The sequence below is a fragment of the Macaca thibetana genome, chromosome 11 (genome assembly GCF_024542745.1).
Source record: "Macaca thibetana thibetana isolate TM-01 chromosome 11, ASM2454274v1, whole genome shotgun sequence".
Classification (NCBI taxonomy): Eukaryota; Metazoa; Chordata; class Mammalia; order Primates; family Cercopithecidae; genus Macaca; species Macaca thibetana.
The window spans coordinates 22,637,658-22,661,209 of record NC_065588.1 but is presented as its reverse complement, the minus strand read 5'-3'; the positions used below and the strand labels follow the sequence as shown (position 1 = coordinate 22,661,209).

The 23,552-nt window shown below is 33.1% G+C and overlaps 1 protein-coding gene across 16 annotated transcripts in view; it reads left to right on the top strand.

The window, feature by feature from the left end:
- The window catches only part of C2CD5 (C2 calcium dependent domain containing 5), a 94,969-nt gene that overhangs the window by 26,052 nt on the left and 45,365 nt on the right, over nucleotides 1–23,552 (top strand). For 3 of the 16 annotated variants that reach the window (XM_050750104.1, XM_050750101.1, XM_050750098.1), the window contains exons 8-10: nucleotides 1,397–1,548; nucleotides 6,123–6,208; nucleotides 12,358–12,466. In XM_050750104.1, the coding sequence (XP_050606061.1) occupies nucleotides 1,397–1,548; nucleotides 6,123–6,208; nucleotides 12,358–12,466 (347 nt within the window). Of the gene's footprint in view, nucleotides 1–300; nucleotides 426–1,396; nucleotides 1,549–4,339; nucleotides 4,532–6,122; nucleotides 6,209–6,820; nucleotides 6,854–12,357; nucleotides 12,467–16,376; nucleotides 16,443–23,552 lie in introns of those variants that run through there. The other 13 variants (XM_050750103.1, XM_050750096.1, XM_050750100.1 and 10 more) reach the window with 11 other exon arrangements.

Sequence of the window (23,552 nt, the reverse complement as noted above, 5' to 3'; positions counted from 1 at the left end):
CAGATCTTAGTCTTGTTCTCACTTAATTTCATTGACTATTCTGCTTGCCATTTTCTTATTCACAATTAATAAATTAATCGCAATTAATTTATTAATCGGATACTTTAAAACTATGACTATATCCTAACAAATTAATATTGAGCTATTTTTCAATTTCAACTTGTTTTTTGCATGCTAGGGATTAAAAAAAATAAGTTCTCTTCCCTAACTAAAGCTCCTTTGAAATTATTTTAACATAACTCTGCAATCTGTTGTATGTATTGTTTTCTTTTCTTCCACTTTGACCGCAAATTCCCTCAGGTCTCCGCTGGTTCATCCTCCAAGCCATGGATGCCGCTCGACTCACAACAGCCCAATTCACACTGCTACTGGCTCACGACTTACTCAGAACTTCTCTGTGTCTGTTCCCACTCTCATCTATACTGGTACGAGACTGCTCAGACTCCAGAGCTGGGGAGATGCAGGCCACGGGCAGAGTGGCTGCAGAGGCAGGCAGGCAGGTAGTGTAGGCAGGTACCACAAGTCTTTGCTTCATCCTTTTCTTACTCGAAATCCAGCTGCAGTGAGGAACTTCTGTATTTAGCTGCCACAGAGTCTCTAACTATATGGAAGTGAAGGTATTTTTCCAGCTTCCAAAGTCTCTTCCACAGATCCTCAAATAATGCTATTTTGTGTATGTGTACTGTGAGTTTTGAGGCGAATCCTCCCATACATATTTTATAATTATTTCTTCATTTGCTTAAAAATAAAATTGATGATTAGATTCTAAATGAAGTAGCTGCCAAAGCTTCCAATTTGCTTATTTTCTTTATATACAAAACCTACTACAGTAGGTTCTATTTCATTCTGTGGAAGAGAGCTATTGGAGAACAGGTAAGCAACTATTCTGCATTAAAGGCAATGTTTCTGTGTAGCTGTATTCATTTTTCTCTCTGCTGTGTTTTTAGCTGTGGCACTCTTGCTGCTATAGGATAAGGAAACATTTTTTATTTTGAGGATATCTCTGTGTGTGCAAATATAAAAACAATTATGAATATTTACACACACTGCTTGTAGTTACCATTTTTCTTTTGTAACTTACAGCATTATTTGAAAATATTTTGTCATATATTCTTTTTATTTCTCCTTTTGATATTTTTTATCCCCTTAGTCTGTCATTTCATGCTTTTTTGCTTTTTCACTTGGCTTATTAACTGTTTCAATGCAGATAATATTTATCTGGAGAGTGATGAATGGTTAAACAGCAATTGGTTGTCTTTGGCCTCATTCCCAGCTCCACACGTAAGAAATGACTGCTGGCCCTGTCCCAATTCTTTCCTGGTGTTTGGATCATGCTGCCACCCGTCAAGCCCTTTGGCACATGATTACTTAATATTTCTCCACCTTCTTCTGGCAGGATTCCCTTCAATGAAGATCCCAATCCCAATACTCACTCATCAGGACCCTCAACCCCTCTGAAAAACCAAACCTATTCCTTTTCACCTTCCAAGTCCTACAGTCGACAGTCCTCTTCTTCTGACACAGATTTGAGTTTGACACCCAAAACTGGTAAGGCGCTTCCACCCACCTTTTGTTTTTTCTTTTTTAAAAAATTTGTTTCTATTTCTTATTAGCTTTCCATCCAAATCTTTCCTCTTGTTTTTGGCACTTAAGTTAAAAAGAAAATGTGAATACTGACCATTTTCAGTTACTGCAATTAAAATATGAAAATTTTGTATAATTCAGAAATTATCTTGTCTACATTTCATTGATTTAATCATAGTGTAGATATCAAAGTCCACGATTTATTTTGGCATATAGACATTTTTTATTTTATGCTCAAATTAAGAGGACTAACATCTTAAAACATTTGACTAAAAAGTAACACTAGTAGATTGTAATCAGTTGCATACAAGCATTTTTGAATTTATTATTTCTGCCTATTAATGAATATAATTCTAAGATTTTATTATGAAAAAACTTTTAACCACTGAAATGGTTGTATTAGAGTACATCTATCTATTAACTGGATATTTAAAATGTTTGGTTTTACTAGTCTTTCTAGGTTAGAAAATAGCATTTTTACTTATTCTTAAATTTTTCTGTTTATTAAATTTATGTCTTTTTCTTTTCTATTGTATTTTGATGAATGATTTCTGGGTTTTTATGAAAATGTTTTATGATAAAAAGTTGATGAAAAAATCAGATTAGTTCCTTATACCTTAGAATAGAATTAACTTATTTAAATCATTAAAGTATTATTGTTTAGAAAAATTTAAAATAAATTAAACTTAAAACTTAATGGTGTGAAATTTTTATAAATAGTATTTTTGTCTGACAGTTTTCCCATCAGATGATAAAAAGTTATGTTATTTTTAATTAATATTTTTTAATAGCCCTATTTGTATGTTAGAAATTTATAAAACAATCCTAGATTTTGTGAAAACAAGGAAAAGAAGTCTAAATCCAAAGCAGTGCTACTTCTAAGGAAAGATCATTTTTTAAAAAGGCTGTAGATTTAATTTCTGTTTTTATAAATGAAGTCATAAAATATAAAGATAAACACCTGTTTTCTTGAAGATAACAGCTTCATCTTTCTAGATAATTATGAATAATGTCTACACATAATGTAGTTATTTGATAGTAATATATGCTTTGGAATTTGGCACCTTACCAGGTTTATGCCGTAAAAACTGAACCATCCACACTGTAGTGAAAAAAGATTTTTTTTTTTCAGATAAAGCGTAAAAGACTCTGGCCTTAAAATTCATGACAATCAAGACAAAGACTTACATTACTATTTGAGTAATAAGTTTAAAAAATATTTTTGAGACTGTGGTCCACTGACTGCATATTCCAAGCTTTTATTTATTTATTATTATTATTATTTTTTATTTTTTTGCCATACCATAGATACAATTTGGAAAGCATTTCCTTGGTCTTTCTGTTTCTTTTTTCTTTTTTTTTTTTTTTTAAATTCACCAAAAAGGCCAAGCCTAAAGAACTTTTCATATTTTATCTTCTGGTTCCAAATTTTTAGTTTAAAAATTTTTATTTACAAATGGGGTGTTATTCGCATGTATTCCTGTATTTATAAGCTGCTTCTAAATAGTTTTGTTTTTCCTAAAATTATTTATTACTTCAATAGCTTATTTATATAACATTAGCAATTTTCAGCCCCTTGGCCTTATATTGTGAGTCCCTGAATCTCTCTGAATTGTCCTGAGGAACACTCCTATCTCATGGAGACTTCAAATGGAAAAATTGTGATTGTTATAAAAGTTCTAAAACTAAAATTTCAGCCTGTATTTCATGATTTTCTGCCTTCTAATTTACCTATATCAGAATCAGTGTCTTGAGAAATAATGGACAGACATAAGCTGATTATAATTTATTTGGGAATCCAAAAGTAGAATAAATGACATTTAGACAGAATTTTTTTTTTTTTTTTTTTTTTTTTTCCTGTTTGTAGTTCAAGCTACATTATCTTTTTCTGGTAGGTCTCTTTTAAAAACTTTTATATTTATTTCTCTAGATACTAATTTTGACATTTACAAGGTTTTATTTTTATATTTTTTCCCAAGTATTTAATAGTGGAATTTTAGATTTACTAGTGTTAGAATATTGATTTGATACCTGATTTTAGCTAATATTTTTAGCCAGTCTTTTAACTATGTATAGTTTTTACAGAGGGTGTTTGACCCTTAGGGTACTCAAATCTCGGTAAATGCAAATAATACTATGATCAGAGTAAAGTATTAAACATTTTAGAGGAAAAAGAAAAGCATTAATATGTATCTCAAAACTGGACAGAAAGAAGTTAATATTAAAATTAATACTGACAACTGTTTACCTAATCCAGTACTGAATATTTTTTATGGGTATTCAATTAAAGTGCCCATAAATGCTATCTAAAGTTAGTAACATTTGAAGTACTGCACCTTTATAACTTTAAATAAGTGTTTATATTTTAGGCAGCAAGTCTGGCTCTAAACATTTGAAAATGTGGTATATTTTAATCTGACAAATTCTTGAGCCAAAAAGGGCAGGCAAGTTAAGTATTTTGAAGACGTCAATTAAAAGTTATTAGAATCACATAAAATCCTAAGTTAGTGATTTAAAAAATTTTAGTGAATGTGAAGTTTGTAAAGGTTTTGTTAAGTTTTAGACTATGCCTTTTATTTACATTATGTGGGATAGATGGTCTTGCTAGTGACTTTTCATTTGCTTAGTGTAATTTGTCTGTACATTTTAAAGTTCATTTTTATTGTTATATTTTGCCTCATCATTGCTTTCCTTAGCTTGCATTTTTTGATCATCTTCTGAATCTGCATCTTTTCTCTGCTACTTTCCTCCACAGCACCTTACCCACAGGGACCTAGGATTTACCTGTGTCCCAGCTCCCCCTCTCTCTCTTGTGGTTCCCTTCATCTTAAAAAGTCCTGTCTCCTCCTCTCGGAATCTAGCCTTACCCCTCATCATTCTAGCCTTGTCAGCCCAGTTCTGAGGAAAAGTGTTTCTTTCAGTGAAGAGCTGTTCCTGGCTGCTTCTGGTAGGATCACATTATGTCAGCTTTTTAATCCCTTTATTTTTCATGCTGTAAAGAATTATTGGATATTTTATACAAGATGCCTTTGTATTATTTTTATTACTGGTAGACAGTTAAATAATTGGAATTATAAGGATATAATTGAGGATTACTTGATGGCTAATCATGAATATTCTGCCAAATTATTTTATATATTAAAAGATTATATGTCTGAGGACATAGATCTGGGTATTTCTAATATTATTAGATTCTTATTACTACAGTTTCTGTTTTAGATGCTTTACTTTCTTTCTCTTCATACCAACTCCATTCACATTGGACCTGTATCATCATGTTGCTAAACCAGTTGGTTACATTAGTAAATTATTCTGTTTGAATCAGTTTAAGTCTCATTTTGGTGGTATTCTTTCATTATCTTTTTTTTTCTGTCGCATTAATTATTAAATTTTTCTGATATATTTTCTGATATTTCACTTATCACTACAAATTTACATTTTATTTTCTGGCTTTTAATATGCTTCATATAAAGATCTTAGTTTCATTTCTATGTTTAGTATTGTATAGTCTCTAAAAATAATGTTCAGATTACTATAAGAAAAATCTTTTTTTTTTTTTTTTTTTTTTAAGAACAGAATGGGACTATACATATGCTAACCTTTGTTTCCTTATCCAAGAACAGCTAAAAATGTAAAAGTTAGTTTCTTTTTAAGTCATTGTAGTAAATTTGGCTGTATGCATCTTCAGTTTTGAAAGAGATGGGATTAACTCTAGTCTGTAGAGCACTGGCTTCTTACCTGTCCCCTGCTTTCTGTGATTCTTTGACCATAGTTGATCTATTGGCATGGTCAGAACAATAAAATAAGGTAGGGAAAGAAACTTAAAATGAAGCCATAAAAAATATATCTAAGAGCTTGGGAAAGGTACTTCTTTCATTCATAACTATGTACATTTGTGATGTGTCTATTACATGTCCGTGGTTTTTTGTTTATTTAAAAAAAGTTTATGTTGATTTTTGTGAATGAGTATTGACAAGTATGAAATTAATACTGTTTTGTCATGATATGTTTAGAAATGGGAAGTTATAAGAAAATAGATTTGACTATATTTCAAAATCACCTAAATTTTATGTTTTTTAGAGAATTTTGGAATATTTTAAGTGAGCACAAGTAGTGCTTTTGTCTCTATATTTACATTTAATCAGACATATTATATTTCTCATTTTTTAGTATTCCTAAATTGTTAGCATAGTAATTGTTATTATCTTGATTATTTTAATTAATTAAAAGACTCAGCTTTTAAAATGGAATATTATGGAAAGTTTCATCACCTTAACATAATTTTTCTTATAATTTTCAGAAAAAATTAAGTCCAAAACTAGCTGGGGTCCCTAGGGCTCTGACATCTTGCATCTAAAGAAAACTTTGTGAATAAAAGTAGAGTAAAATATGTGCTTTAGTTGTCATCCCCAGTGCTTTAAATGTTTCGATCATTTTATCACATTTCAACTCATGATGTTTATGAAGATGAATGCAATTAAACTTTGTTTCTATAGTTGTTTTTTTTTGGTTGTTATTTATGTACTGATGTTCTGTAGGAATGGGAAGTGGTAGTGCTGGAAAAGAAGGGGGGCCCTTTAAAGCTCTTTTAAGACAACAGACTCAATCAGCTTTGGAACAAAGGGTAAGATTCACTTGATATTCTTTATTCTTACACTGTTAATATGACTTTGTTATCTTATGCTTCCATGTACTTACATGTTTTCATGAACTGTTTTAGTTACACATCTATAATATTGCAGTTTTGAAGTCCAAAATGGATTTAAGATGTCAAAGTAATTTGTTTATGGATAATTACCTTTGATTTGGAATAATTGCATAATAATAATTTTTGTTTTGTCATTTAATCTTTTATCAGAAATACTATTTTTGAGAATACCTATTGAATGCTGAAGTAATTTTCCATTACATTTATTATTCGAAAGGCGATGGTAAACATTTTTGCAGAAAAAAGTATTCCAGTAGCATTTTATTATATTAAAAATAGTTCCTTAGTATATAAATACATTTGTTTGCTGAGATTACTTTTATCATTGGCCAATCTCTGAGGAATGAGAAATGTACAGATTCTGTATTTCTAAAGATTAATATAATGTGGTTATTCATTATAATGCATCTATTTTAGTTATTGTAAGTTTGATATTTAGCTATGTTTGTTGATTGGGAAAATAAGCAGTTACAGTTTTTGGATGATTTCTCTCTCTCTTTTTTTTTTTTAATAAACTTCATTGCTAAGGGAGGATCGCCTCATAGGTTCTGTAGAAGGCGGGTATGTTTCCGAAAAATGTGTGACAGCCTATTTCTTGTATTGATAGCTTTTCTAGTTTTAATCTTGGTCTTTTAAGTTTTATTTAAGCTTTTAGCAAATGTTGACAGCATTTGTCTTTTCATAATGCAAAGTTTTTTTTCTTTTTAAATTTAATAGCACTGTGAGGCTCATGTTCTTTTTTCTACTAACTAATATGGTGCATGTTATATATGTCATGTCAATAATTTTAAGACATAGTTCTATAGCTTTCATTATGTCTGATTTGGAAGCTATAAGCATTCACAGAATTTTCTTTTACATGTTCTATATTACACTAGCATTTGGGGGAAAAAAGGTGAAAGAGTAAATACCTGTAAAAGGATACATTTCATAAAACTAAACTATTTCTCCTCTAGAGGTTGGTACAATTTGTTTTCTAGACTTTTCCCTCCTTATGCTGACAGTATCTGTGTATGCACTGTTTACTTAGACAAGGCTGGAGAGAGCAGAGCTGAACTAAGCAATGATGAGGCTTTAGCTCATTTTTTGCTTCATGCTCTATCAAGCAGCAGTTACCTTCCAGCTACTCTTGCACCTTGCAGGCAAACCTACAACTGCCACCAAAAGGCCCACCTAAACATTCAAATCAACTATTAAAACCAAATGTAACAAAAGACTGAAAACATTGAAGAGGGTCAGAGTGAAGGTGTGTGTGTGCATTCACTTACCATTTTTTTTGGCCAGAATGCTCTTATCTTTTTCCCTGTTCCATTATTATGTTCTCTACAGAGTTTTTCACAATAGGAATATGCTTGCTTATAATCAAATTACCATTCCGGAATTCACAGTAACAGAAAAATGCAGGTTCCCTTGAAATTCTATATAATAAGATTTTACTTGTATGTTGTGCCTGTGACTTTACTGTCTGTACCAAGAATCTTTAAAAACCATCTCACTTTAAGGGAAAACAATATTAAGCAATGAAAACCATTTTGAATTTGGTTTGGATAAAATTTGTGTTTTCAAATATGCATTTAAACATTCTTAAAATTTTGGACACATTTATTCATTGGACATAGATTACTAAATAATCTTCATGGAGTTAACAGCAAAGGTGTAGAGAACTATAGTTTCATTTACAACTTTGTCAGTCCTGAGTTGGCAGTACATCTACATCGTCTAACCTCGAAGTAGCAGTTACTTAGGTTTATGAAACTACTTCTCTACCTTGTGTACAAAGTAAGCAGCAAAAGCATTATCATCTTTGGCTTTCCTATTCACTTGTGACTGCCATTAGTATGGCTTTTGTTTTGGGAAAAACAAGAAGTATGAAGAATTCTCCCCATATGTGTTCAGATATGACTTAATTCTGCTAACCTGAAAACTAGATTATGTCACTGACATGATCTACTTATATGATGTTTCATATTCATTTCTATCTCTTGGTAAACAACCCTTAATAAATTATATGGCTTTTTTTTTTTTTTTCCTTGAGGAAAGAGAAACTTTATTTGCCCAATCTCTTTTACGGATTATTCAAGTAGTAGTTATCAAAATTAAAAGTGTTATTCTTTATTCTCACAGAAGCATTGCCGGGTTTTTGGTAGATGAGAAATAGAGATAAAAGTTTTGTTTAGATTTAACTTCCACCTATGAATTTTTTGATGTAAAGTAAATAGATATTTAATTACTTAATTAGGAGAGAGGCTGTCTTTATGATGCCCAGGCTGGTTTCGAACTTCTGGGCTCAAGTGATCCTCCCATCTCAGCCTCTTAGAGTGCTGGGATTAGAGGCATGAGCCACTGTGCTCTGCCAGATGTTTTTCAATAAGACTTTTATTTTACCTGTGAGAAAATATGGGAGTACTTTTTTAGTTCCTTCAGTCAAGAAACCTAGTTAACTTAGTTTAACCTAGGATTTCCCAAGTACATTTTATTAGAACTTTCCTTTTAAAATACCTGTTAGTGAGGAATGCATTTTGGGAAACATTGATATAAGGTAAACTCTTGAAGAATTTTGATCTTTTTAGAAGTGAGGGTAAAATTGTACAATAAATCATGGTAGAAATCTGTTATTGATTTTATATCTAGAAAGTTTAGTCTTTTGCAATAATAAAAAGAGTATTTGATTTAAAGAATAAACTATTTAAATATCTCCTAAGAAAAATCCTATTTAAATCTCTTTTTAAAAGAATACTCCCATTGTGATCTCATGATTTTTCAACTAACCTGTCTTTGAGCACACACTATTAAATATCTTTATGCTGCCTGCCCTTGGCTTATGTCAGATCATCAGCATGTAACTTTATCTAGGTACCACAGGGAAAGCTACTTTAAATATGAAGACTTTCTGAAGAAATTTCTTCTGCAGTTCCTGAAATTCACATCTAGGCATTGAAAGCAGGATGTGCTTGGGCTGATCTTCAGGAAGCTATTCTTTTTTTTTTTTTTTTTTAATTGAGACGAAGTTTTGCTCTTCTTGCCCAGGCTGGAGGGCAATGGCGTGATCTTGGCTCACTGCAACCTCTGCCTCCAGGATTCAAGCAATTCTCCTGCTTCAGCCTCTCGAGTAGCTGGGATTACAGGCATCTGCCACCATGCCTGGCTAATTTTTGTATTTTTAGTAGAGACAGGGTTTCACTATGTTGACCAGGCTGTTCTTGAACTCCTGACCTCAGGTGATCCACGCACCTCAGCCTCCCAAAGTGCTGGGATTACAGGCGTGAGCCACTGTGCCCAGCGAAAACTATTCTTTTAAACAGAAGAAAAATCTATAAATTCATCAGGTGTAATAAAATCAAATCCTTAACTCTAAATGACAGTGAAACCAGATGATAAAGTTTGTTGCTCACAAAGAATCTAGGAATACAAGGCCCTCTTGAGTTCAGTTTTTCATATAAAAAATGGAGATAATAGTACTTCCCTCATATGGGAAGGGTTATAAAGCACAGACTACAGGGCCTGGCACTTGGAAGTACTTGACAGTAGTTGCTAGTTATGGTGGTGATGATAGGTACTTAACAATCTGCTATAGATTTCAGCAGTAGCTCTTCTAATAAGAATTGTATGAAGACAGAGTTTTGGTTAAATAACAATGAGATTTTTTATTTATTATAGGTTTAATTTTGTGTTTTAGAATGAATTGGTGTGCCGAGTAAGTGAATTGGGGACATGTAAGGTGGAGAGTGAGTTGTGGCCTCTTTGGGCAGCCATTGCCCTGTGTGTTTCTTTCTGACCAGCTCCACTACGATGCTTCCCCTCATTTCTTTACCCCAAACAAAGAACTTTGGGGAGAATGAACCCTGAATTGAAAAGTCATTTAGGTTCATTTATTCATACTTATATAAAATCTTATATGAAAATGTTTTCTAATATATAATGTACCTATTTAATTTCTTTAGAAGGGAAAAGGAAGTACTGTCTTCCATTTAGCTTACAAAAATGTTACTTTCAGTATCTCTTGTCTAGATATTTGAAAGATTTAAGTAGAAAGATTACATATAAAGTGATTTTTTATTCTGTGAGACCACCACATGCCTCAGATATTTTGAGGAAGTATTAAAATGTAAGTGATCCTAACACTGAACCTAACTACATTATTAATAATATAAGCTTACCTATACATTTCTCATTTAAAACTCACATTTATAAAATTCAAATGGACTTGCTCAGTGACTACCAAACTGTTTTCCCAACTTCTTTCTTAACACTTATATTATTGTATAATTACCCCTGTGTGTGCTGTGCCTAACAATAAATCCATTCAAGTATTTTTATGACTCAAAACTTCATTTACATTCAAATTTCTTAACAATAAATATGAATTCATTATGAGGTAATCTTCTAGTTTGCACAGTTTTTATTAGATTTCCAGGAAGAAAACTTGGAGGACAGAAAAAGAAGTTTATATGGAAATAAGGATGCATTTTGACTAAACATATTATAATACATTTATTATAAGTGACGTACTCTCCTTCCATCCTCTTCCTTATCTTCCCTCTACCTGTCTGCTGGGCCAAACCTAACCACTTCCATAGAGTAGTTTTTTACGCTTTTCTTACGTAGCCTAGATTTTTCTTTCTCTTGTTTAAAGATTACTTCTAAATTTGAACTGAATTTATTTCTAAATATGTGTGTGTGTGTACATGTTTTTTTATGCTCAACCTTCATGGGTTACTGAGTTGCACAGGACTGATTGCTTTTGTGCTAAATGATTCCAAGTTGCTGTGCTTTGTGATCATGCTTTTGTGAGTTTGTATTTTCCATGCTTGAAGCAGCCAGTGAATAATTCTTGCTGCTTTTAATGTGCCTGCTTCTGGTGGTATTCTGTATCTCTTTACCAACTTTTATTTGTTGCATTTAATCTGCGGTGGTCTTGAAAATAAGATCATGATAAATTTTAGAATTGTTTGTTCTTAAGATAAAAATTTATAACTACTATAATATAGTATGAATATGATCTGTGGGAGTCTCCTATGAATAAATATATGAGCGTTAGTGCTTGAGACGGTAACAGTTCTTTTGACTGTTGAGAGCCCCGTTTTGCTTATTTTTCTCAATTATGCTCAATTATGTTCTAAATAGCTGAGGCTACTGGTAAGTGATTCCAGTTAAGTGAGCCACATTAATCTTGCAGCCAGACAGGTCAAACATCAAGTTATCCTTACTTGCATCCAATTTGTATAATGTGAGGGGCCTCCATGTTTCCACAGGAGCTCTGTTTTCTTATTGGGTGCTATTTCAATGAATTTCCTTTCTCGGCTTTTTCATTTCTCTTTCTTGTGTTTCTCTTTGTCTCTAAGTTGATGAATTTTATGTCTTTAAGAGAGAAGGAGAGAATAAAGCGTGCAAGAACTTGTGGAGTTTTATTGCCTTCCTGTTATCTATGTACCTGTCACCTTTCCTTAATGTACCTTTATGCTCTTGTATTTGTTCCTGCCACATTGGTGTTGATAGAGTAACCTCAGGCAATGATTCTTTAACCACCTCAACTTGATATTTGCCCCTATCCTCTTTCTCTTAACCCACACTGCTTAGCCTCTCACTTACCCTCCGTTGGTCCCACTTTCATTTAGATCTCTTGGCCCCAGGTTTTTAGAGTCTTTACCAGTGTCTTATACTGGGTGTTCATGTGAAGGGGGTGTCTATACCACTGAGAAACAGATAATGGGGTAGAGTGATAGGGCAGTTCCCTCATCTCATTGAGAAGTTCCATCAGAGTTGGAGATTCAGAGGAAGGAGGAGTATGTTTTAAATATCTTAAATTGAAAGAACACTTTTTTTTTCCTCATTGAGAACTGACGAAATGGGTCTTTGGATTCTGTATAACATTGTATATATGGGGAAATGGATTTGAAACTCTAAACATTTAATAAAATTTTTAATTACAAAGCATGTGTAATGTAGAATGGGTGGCCTTTTATTTCAAGGGATGTAATACATTTGCTTATGACAAGCTTTTTAATCAGCAAATTTTTTACACTTTACACACGGTAAGTTTATTTTTCCCCTATTCTTTCCACTAGGAATTTCCATTTTTCACCTTGACGGCATTTCCTCCTGGATTCCTTGTACACGTTGGGGGTGTAGTTAGTGCACGTTCTGTGAAGCTTTTGGATCGCATCCACAATCCTGGTATGTTCTTAAAAAGTTTCAATGTTTCCTTTATTTAAATTGTGGTTATTAAAATTGATTTTCATGATTTTTTAAAGCCAAATCTATCTGAAAAGAGAAATGAAAAGAAAGTATAAACTAGCATGTTACTTTAATATATTTGTAGTGATCTTAATTATAAATAAACTAAGTGTATTTTAGTTACTTTTCTGTAAAAAACAAATCTTAATTTATTTTTGGTCACAATATCACTTTAAGGAAATCCTTAAATAACTTTTCTTTGACCCAGGGGAGATAAACATTTTTATAAATTGACCATTATGGCCATTAGTTTAAGATGTGAGTTCTTTTCATTAGCAGTAGCTCTTTATAGATTGCTTATTTTCATTTTTCTTAAAACAGATATTTTAAAAAATATAATGGTAAAGCTGGGCACAGTAACATGTGGCTGTAGTCCCAGCTACTCAGGAGGCCGAGGCAAGGAGGATCGCTTGAGCCCAGGGCAACATAGCCAGACCTGGGCAACAGCCTGGGCAACACAACAAGACCTGTGTAAGCCCTGTGGGTGTCATAGGAACAGATAAGTAGCAGAGGGAACCAGATGAGTCCATGGGTCAGAGACCCTCTTCCTGAGCAGGCGACTGGAGCTGTTATTTCTGAGAGTTCATTGTGTAACTTGAACACACTGGGACTGTCTTTGACCATGGCCACCTGTCCCCTCCAGCCTGCCCAGGCAGCATTTAGGAGACACAGAACCCAGATCCCAGCACTGTGCTGGGATTCCACTCTGTCATTGGTGGTGGAATCCAGCATGGGCTACAAAGTAATTGTAGACTTTGTCTAGAGTAGTCTAGAGTAGCTAAGAATTGAAAAACAGACAGACAAACTAACATCTGGTCCCTCAGTTTCTTTTATGTAGCTATTTGTTCTGTTTAAGCAAATGAGTAGGAATAGTAGGTTACTTCTTTAAAACATAGGAACATAATTAAAAGCAAGTAGGCATCAAAGTCCTACTGGATTCAGGCCCTTGGATCAGAAATACTCTGGTGATTTTTCTGTGTCTAAAATAAGCATGATAAATAGTGGGAACTTTCCATATGGAATGTGTTCTTATATCTCTCGTTGACTAGATGCTCAATCAACATACATTGAACCTGAAGTTATATTAGTATTCTTATTTGGCATATAGACGTATATATTTTTGAAAATTTTAAATTGTCACATCCAGTGACCTCTTTGTGAGGCTTGTATTGACAGCTATAAAAAGAAGGGTGGCCGGGCACGGTGGCTCACACCTATAAAATACTAAAAATACAAAAATTGGCTGAGCATGGTGGCAGGCGCCTGTAATCCCAGCTACTCAGGAAGCTGAGGCAGAGAATTGCTTGAACCCGGGAGGTGGAGGTTGCAGTGAGCCAAGATCACTCCATTGCACTCCAGCCTGGGCGACAAGAGCGAAGCTCTGTCTCAAAAAAAAAAAAAAAAGAAAGAAAAGAAAAAAAGAAGGGTAAAATGCTTTGAAGTTATTGGACCAAAACATTGTAAATAATGACTATTTTTGAGGATACAGAGCATTACTATTTTAAAAATTTTTTTAAAAGTTTATGCCCTGTAGTTTGATGTCATTTGAGTTTATTTCAGAGAAGACTAGAATTCTCTGGACCTTGAATGAGATTTCAGAAAAACAGTGCAAGTCAGGATCATTTAACTCTAAAACTGGGCAAATACATCTTTTAAGCACTGGTTTTCTCTTTTTTTTCCCTTCTTTAGTTTTTTTTCCCCCCTGTTTCTTATTTTTGTGGTCAATATAAAATGTTTTCTCCATTGTGGTATTTGTGTACAGTACTTAAAGAAAAATTCAGACTGATGCCAGTTTAATGTATTGGGATCTTGAAGACTATGCCAAATTCTACATCTTTGTGTTAAGGAACTTGAATTATTTGGAAAATGCAAGGAAGTACCGAGTTAACATACCTGACATCAACCTTGTGACCCAAGGCCAGTTACCTGTGTTTCTATGGACCATTGACTCAAATATTTTAATAGATGGCACCCACTGATCTAATAGTTCGAAACATGGTTTCAGGAATATATTTTATTACTGGATATCTTCTGCTTACTGAAAAACATTTTGGGCTGGATGCAGTGGCTCACGCCTGTAATCCCAACACTTTGGGAAGCCACTTTGAGGCGGGTGGATCACTTGAGGTCAGGAGTTTTGAGACCAGCCTGACCAACAAGGTGAAACCCTGTCTCTACTAAAAATAGAAAAATTAGCCAGGCCTGGTGGCAGGCGCCTGTAGTCCCAGCTACTCGGGAGTCTGAGACAGGAGAATTGCTTGAAACCGGTAGGTGGAGGTTGCAGTGAGCTGAGATCGTGCCACTGCACTCCAGCCTGGGCGACAGAATGAGACTCTGTCTCAAAAAAAAAAAAGGAAAAGAAAAACATTTTGATTTTATTTTCTTGCTTCCATGTACTCTGAGTAAGCTATAGAGTCTGGGAGAACAAGTGAAGTTTACTTAAATAAGTTTAAGTAGAGAGCTGTATTTAAAGTGTCACTACTTAAAAAAAAAAACTAACTGCATTTTGGGGTTTATTTTACCTGCCAGTTCATGCTAACTGTGCAAGAAATGTAAGAATCCAGGCCCAGGGAAGAAAAGAGTAATTCTTATTACAGAATGTCTTTTGGGTATTGTAACTACCAGCTCACCCATTCTCTGCCTTTCCTCCCAGTTTAGAGTATTTTTTCAGCTCACATGTAGAAATTCTCAGTTATTAATGGATTATTTCCCAAAAGGTCATGGACATACACATATAAGTGCTTTCAAATGGTGTATGAGTTACATTTTCAGTTTGGTTTATTTTTAGTTAAATACATGTGATTATTCTAATGGTTCCAATATTATATTATTTTGATTTAAAGTATCACATTCTGACTGGGCATGGTCACTTACACCTGTAATCCCAGCATTTTGGGAGGCCAAGGCGGGCAGATCGCTTGAGCTCGGGAATTTGAGACCAGCCTGGGCAGCATGGTGAAACCCTCTCTCTACCAAAAATACAAAAATTATCTGGGCGTGTTAGCACACGTCTGTGGTCCTAAATACTTGGGAGGCTGAGGCAGCAGGATCACTTGAACCCTAGAGATGGAGGTTGCAGTAAGCCGAGATCATGCCACTGCACTCCAGCGTAGGTGACAGAGGGAGACTCCATCTCAAAAAATAAAATGTCACATTCTTTGGATTGTTTTATGTATTATTATACACTAAAAAGGAACATTTTCTTAAGAACATTTACTAATCTCCAGACCTTTTAAGTAATTATTTATGAAGAAATTTTAATATATTGAAGAAAAGCTGAATGTTGAAACAAAACAAAACTCTAGATTAACATCTACCATAATGATGATGTTTTAATTTTGTGACAGTTACTCTGCTGAGAGAAACTTACGATGGATTGAGATGCATGTGCTAATGTTAAAAATGCTGTGTTTGCATTCTCAAATGAATTTTGCAGCTATTTTTTGACTAGTGAATATGGGAAATTTTTGTTTCATTCTCACTATAGAAGGGAAAAAATCTTATTTTAAAACCACTACCACCTGCTAACTATGGATTTTTATTTTGGAGGCTTTTTTAAAGAACATCCTCCTTTGGTAAAATTTGAGCAAACAGGTGACTGCAACAAGGGAAAGAATGGGGTGGTTTTAAAAATCAAGGTAATTCAATAATTAGATTAGTTAATGTTAGATTACTATAGCATGCTCCTTTCCCCTTTTCTATTTCTAGTTCTTATTAACTCTGCTGTCTGTGTCTTTCCAGTTCCTGTCGAGTGGTGTTGTCAATTGCGTTCTTGTTTGTAGTGTTTTTTGTTTTATTCCTACTATTCTGCACCTAAAACTGATCTACTAATTTGCTGTTTTGAACTCAGCCTTTGTCGGAATTATGGGTAACACAAGATCTTACAAACTGCTAGACTGGAATAGTTTCAATTCAGGTATTTTAATGGTCATTCAGTACTACATATGCTGACAAAAATTATGGCAGCTCAGTGAAGTTTTTAGAAATGTTCTAGATGAAGTAAGTTTAAGGTCAATTCAGTTATACAGATATATTCTGTGCTACGTATGTAATAACTCTTGTAATTTCAGTGGAAATGCAAATATAAAAATGTGTTAACTAAAATGAATTAATGAAAGCCATAGAAATACTATAAATTATCAATGACTTTTCTTAGGTAATTAACTTCAGAATGATCATTTAAAATTATATTTATTACGTTTTGGATGGTTTTCTATATCAGGTAAATGATGTAGGCTTTAGCTTTAAGATTAAGCAAGTGTTTGTTAAATATAAGTATTTAATGTTTCATAAATTAAAAATAAAGTATATTTAAATGCACATTTAGATTTGAATAGAATATATTTAGTGTTCTGTAGGATACTGTAAAAGTGTAACTGTTAGCATTTTTATTTATAATTCTAGAAGTGTTCCAAAATAGATAACTAAGAACAGACTTGGGGGATTAACAGCTTTCTTAAACTTTCCTCCTTCCCTTTCCACATGTGAATATAATTTTTAAAAAGTAATTTTACATATGAATGTAGTTTGTAGCTTTTAAATAAACCAGACTAAGATAGCAAGTTTTACAGCTGATCATGTGTTTTAGAGTTAAAAGCAATTTTTCTTTTTGATAAAAACATAATAATGTACATTTCTAATTGTTTATATTTTTTAGAATGAAATAATACAACCATTTTGATTCAGTCAGAAGCTGGTATGTTGCCTAAAGAAACTTTTCAGTTATTTGTCTCAGAAAGTATATCTTACAGAAAAGCAAAGCACCAAGGGGTTCAGAATTTTAGATAATATCTCAGAATCTTTTCAATATTGTAAACTTTTTTTGTTCTTAGGAGTTCAAGATATAAGTTTTGATGTAAGTAATGCACGTTTGACTATAAAGTAAATCATATTCATCATGTAGATTTACCTAAATTCAGTCTGGTAAACCATATGATAAGTCCAACATTTACAGATGCAGATTGATATCAATCGATAATCCGTAGGGAAATTTCCTATCCAAGTTTTTACCAGCATGCTGTCACTGATTAGAATTAAAATGATCATTTGTTAGTGTAATATTTTATAATTGGTTTTTAGTGAGAAATTGAAAAATACCTTGCTAGGTTAATTTCTTAAAAATAAGAACTTTTAAAACATAGGCAGATTAGTATAGTGGAAAGATATCTAGAAAAAGGACATTGAGAGCATATTCATCATTAATAATGTAGGGAACTGAAATCTTGTCAGGGCAAAGATGTTTAGGATGAGATGTGTGTTGGTCAAATCATAGAACAATCTTGGAAATGGAAATGGCAATAATTAAATCTTATAGACATAGTAAGGATATTGTCCCACAAAAGCAGAATTTTGGTTTGGCAAAGAGAAACATGGTTGAGGAAGCAGTATATCTTGCCATCACTTCAAAATAATGTCAGGTAGAAAGTGTATGAAGAAAAAAGGTGGATATAAGTTATAGAATGTTAACATAAATGATGACACCTCGTAGTATGCTTCTGATTAATTAGAATCTTTCAGGTAAGACCTAGTATATATTCAGAAACAACTGATTTTCATACTCGTTTAGGAAAAATAACTTGATAATTCTGAAGAAAAATTTGATATAGGTAAATATATGCAAATCATTTATGTATTCTTCTCTGTAATTTGAGAATATTTAGCCATTGCTCTCCTATGTAGAAAATCAAGAACTAACCGTGGTAGGAAAATAATTGTTGATACCATTTTTATTAGGGCTAGAATTGCTCATTCACACTGTATTTCCTGGCTTCTTTGTACCATGTATTACATGAAGCATCATCATTTTAATAACAGCCTTCCAAGAGAAAATATACACCACCATATTAAATATAATTAATTATTAGACATTCTTATTTCAGAAACATTAAAATATGGAAAGATACGGGAAGATTATTATACAGTAATGTTGTATAAAATATGACAGGTCATGCAAGCTTATATCAGAATTTATTTTGTGCCATGCAATTTGCTAGGTGTTAGGGTGGAAAGATTGCCAGTCCCTCTGCCTTCATGAAGCTCATATTCTTGGAGGATAGAAAAACATTAAATAATTTACTGTGTAGTATGGTGTGATACAATATAAAGGTTAAAGAAGAAGGCTTGATTAACTCTGTATGAGGGAAACTTACAGAAGTTGTAATTCTTGAGCTCAGATTTGAAGGATAGATGGAAGAATCACATAGATTTATATTTCGGTACCCATGTTTATATATACTTTGAGTGTGGTTCTGAAACTTCTAGCATTTGCAAAACAATGTCCTAGCCAGTACTCATTTGATGATGTTTACATAGTTAGTTCATGCTTACTAGGTTGCTTACCACAGAGTACAAAATATCTTGGTTAGTTTAGCTTTTTTTTTCTGTCTCCTTTTCTCCTGCTTTGCTACCATAGTTTGTGTTAACTACAGTGTTAGAATTTTTTTTTTTTTTTGGAGATGAAGTCTTGCTCTATCGCCTGGAGTTCAGTGGCGTGATCTCAGCTCACTGCAACCTCCGCCTCCCAAGTTCAAGTGATTTTCGTGCCTCAGCCTCCCAAGTAGCTGGAATTACAGGTGTGTGCCACCATGCCCAGCTAATTATTTTTTGGTAGACACGGGGTTTCACCGTGTTGGCCAGGCTGATCTCGAACTTCTGACCTCAAGTGATCCGTCTGCCTCAGCCTCCCAGTGTGGGGATTACAGGCATGAGCCACCACACCCAGCCCTAGAAATGTTTTTATAGAGCAGGAAGAAGGGAACTCAATATTAGAATTTATTTTAAAAATATGTTACCTTTACTTATCATGCTGCTTATGTTTCTGGCTTGGTAACAGACTTTGAGAAAGGCCAGGCAGGTGAGTGTTGCTGCTAGGAAGCAGAATGCAGCATTTACATTACAGATCTTATGTGTGACATTCTAGGATTGGAAGTGTGTAAGAATAAGGGTAGCCTATGCTCACATTTGCATTCGATCATTGACTATAGGGTGGAGAATGGGCTTAAAGGCAATAAGACTATAGACAGGGAGACCAATTAGTAGACTGTGTGGTAACCTTGGCTAAATAGGTAACCTAGGTTTTGGTGGTGATAGGAGAGCTACATTGATCGATAACTTATTATGTGCCACGTAGTCTTTTAAGTGTTTTGTAATAGTAGGCCATTTAATCCTCAAAACAGATCTCTGAGGTCGGCACTAATCCTGTTTTGTAGGTGAGCAAAGTGAAATAGTAGTTTTCCAAAGGTGAATAGTTAGAAAGTGGTTGAGTCACAGTTTGTACTTGCGTACTCTGGCTTCAGAACCTATACTCTTAACTATAGATTAATGAGATATTTTGAGTATAATAATAGCAGGACCTAGTAACTAGTGAAATGTGGCAAATGAAGCAGGCTCTTGTCTGCTTTCAATACAAGAGAAAGAAAGGGGAATTATCCCACATAACTACAGCTCTAAAATTATACATAGCAATTGGGTGCTACCCTTTGGAAACTCAAGTTTATTTGAGCGTTGAGATGGGAAAATGTTTACAGAGCAAGTTTTAATAGTCCTAACTCAGTTTTCAAATGAGTATGATCTTTTATTTTTTTCCCTTGAGTTACCACTAGAAGTATTTTTGAGTAGCTAACATACATAATTTTTAAATCAGTGATAATCTTGATAGTTGTGGATAATTTGCTATTTTTTCCTCTGTGGAGATTGCATGTCAGCTTAGATTTTTTTTTTCAAGAAGTGTCAAGAAGAAGTAAAGTAATTATATAGTGTGGTATCAAAATGTAATTATATATTAGTTGGAGATAGTTTCCAGATGTAGACAAAATTTGTGAGTTGATATTTTAAGTCCTGAGTTAGTAAAACAAGTTGTTTAACACTAGATAGCCTTTTGTTTGTTTTTGAGAATATTTTTAAAAGGGTTTTAAACAGATTTTATTTTAGACAGATTATAGATCTTAGGACATATTATACTTAAGTTTTTCTCATTCATAAACTTCTACTAGTGATAAGGCAAGCTTTGGATTAATGGTTCAAAATTAGAACATATTAGTCTTTTTTGTTAGCCATCAGAATTATAGTTGTTTAGAAAATTTATTTTAGGAGCAAAAGTGAGTAGTTATGTCCTATAAAAATAAGTATGATAATTACTTTACAAAATATTTAATGGTAACAAAGTGTGAGTCAGCTGATTATATAAGGATATATTTACAGAATGTAGATATCAATCTGCTCATCTGAATGAAATTTTTTTTTTTTGTTTCAATTCAGTTAAGTTTTTCTTCGGTGGATGTTTGTGGAGTGCCTACCATGTGTTGAACACTGTGTTGGGTACTGGGAACAAAATTGTTAAGCCAGGCAGGCATCCTGTCCACACCCAGTCTAGGGTAATTCTTACACTATTTGGTGTGTGCATATGTGTGTATTGGTTAAAGGAGATAGGTGGTAGGCTGTCTTGGAACTTTAATTCTACTGATAATCTCAGCAATTATCATTTTCTCTGAGAGATACTTATAAGCAGATGTACAAAGTATACCTAAAGTAGTTATACAGCTTTTGGTTTTCAGTATTTTAATAAGGTTTTCAGGAAGTAGATAAATAAGTTCAAGATGCAAGATGGCATAAATACAGTATGTGTGACATGTGAGCTTTTCTATATTACCAGTAACTTTAGAATAATGAAAATCCAGTTACATTGTGTGTGTGTGTGTGTGCATGCGTGTGTGTAGTGAAATTTCACAATTATGGAGTAGACTACACATTTGACTTTCTAAATTTACAGATAGTAAAGACTCCAGTTTGGTCCAACATGGATTATATCTTAGTTTCCTCCTAACATCCCAAGTGACTACATCTTGATGTTTGCTCTGTATTTGCACATGACTTCCTCTATAATGAGAATCTTCTTCCTAGTCTACTGATCCCCACCCAGTTTGAGGTTATATACTCCTTTGAACCTGAACTCTCTAATTTCTTTTTCATTAGGGGAAATTTATCTTCTTCAAGAGGTTAGCAGTTGGAATGTTACTTTCAGGTATTTGGGAATACAGCTTTTTATACTGTCCGTTAACATGATAGATTATCATTGTGTTAACTTTTATTTGATCCAACCTAACATTTTATCTCCTTTTGTTGATTTATAAATTAGATTGAATAACTGTCCATTTTTAAAATAATTTTTTATTGATACATAATATTTGTTTTATTTATGGGGTACATGTTTTATTTTGTTACATGCATAGAATAAGTAATGATCAAATCAGGATATGTGGAGTATCCATCACCTTGAGTATTTATCATTTCTAAGTGTTGGGAACATTTCAAGTTCTCTCTTATAGCTGTTTTGAAATGTACAGTACAGTGTTGTTAACTGTAGTGAATCTGCTTTAAAACATTAGAATAATTTCTTTTTTCTTTTAACCATATTAAAAGAATCTGCAAGGCAGAGTTATTCTCTTCCAGAGCTATATAAAAATGGACTGAACTTAACATTTCAGGTAGTTGGTGTTTCTTAGTTGCCAATTGTGTGATTGCCTAAAATCTCAAAGAGGTTGAGTTTAATAAGGGCATATCATGTTGAGTTGTTCACATTGTTATTTTCTGAGATATAAACTGCCATTTTAGAATTTTACCAGTTTCACCTGTACTTCAGAAACAAAGTGTTAAAAAGATGGCAAGATATCGAGCTGTGGCCATGCTCTAGGAATGTAACATAGTAAAAATGAATGAATTCTGATATCAACCTAAGTGTGCTGACATTACCCCTAAAAGAGACATCAGTGAGGATTGATTTAGGGCTCAGTTCATGCCTGCAATTAAAAGGATATATTAAAAGATTTGTGATATTATCTACAAAGAGTTTTGACCCATAGAAGAAAAACATAAAATAGTATAAAATATAATTTGTATATTAAACTTATATGTATAAAATATATAATTTGAGTATAAAAATATGTTAAAAAATATTAATTTGTATATAATTAAATTTTAAATTCTCCTAAAATAACTTTTATAATTATAAATAATTCTGTAGATTAGCAGAAGAAACATGGTGTTTAAGGTGAAGAGGTTTGTTTCTTAACTTCTTTGAAATGTTTATTAAATGTGACCTCACATCTCAGCTGTATATCCTTCAAATAACTAAATAGTATCATTTCATGTGTGGCATATATAGTTGCCACAAAATTTTAAGCCAGATTCAAACATGTTTGCTTTTATGTTAGTATAGTATCCTCAATTTTGTTCTTTTGTAGGGTGAATAAGATAATTCAAATTCATTAGTGTATTTCTTATAGGAAAACACAATACATTCCTGTAAGACTGTAGCTACCAGTTTTTAAACCTTAAACATTCTATTGTAGGGATTAAATGCTGTGATATCTCTGAATTCTTATTGGTAATAGAATAGGCGGAATCATAATTACTACTTGAAGATTCTTTAGCTCATGTGGCATGAGTATAAAATAAGCTTTGATGATAAATTTAACTTTACTGTTAAACAAATTAATCTTAATTTTGTTTTAATTAAACACCCCCTAAATTTAGTAGCCAAAAATTTTTCCTTTAGTCTCTTGCTTACAGTTGTAGATAATTGTTAGTATAATTACCAGTTTGTGATTAAGTGCTCCCTACTGTATGCTTGCCTTGCTTTCACCTAGAATTTAGGGCCATTACTTTCTGTAACCATTTCAGTGAGCTGCCATAGTTTTCAGTCTGTACTGTCACCTGATCCAAGCATGCGCCAAAATATCCACTGTTTCTGGCTCCTGTATGCTGAATCTGCTTTGCAAACCCTTCGTTCTTTGAGCTTTTGCTTTAGCCAAAAACCAAATTTAACAAGTTTTCTGGAGTGTGGACATATGCCATTTGCTTCCTTAGCTCCCATGTTATGTAACTTTTTAGCTTTGTATTAAACTTGTAAATACTTTATTAAATACAATAATGGCATCCCCATGTGCAATTGTGTGGCTCATGTGTTAAAATAAAGGCTGCTTGTGAATTTGTCAGAAGAATATGAATGCTCCACTTGTGCTGCATTCAG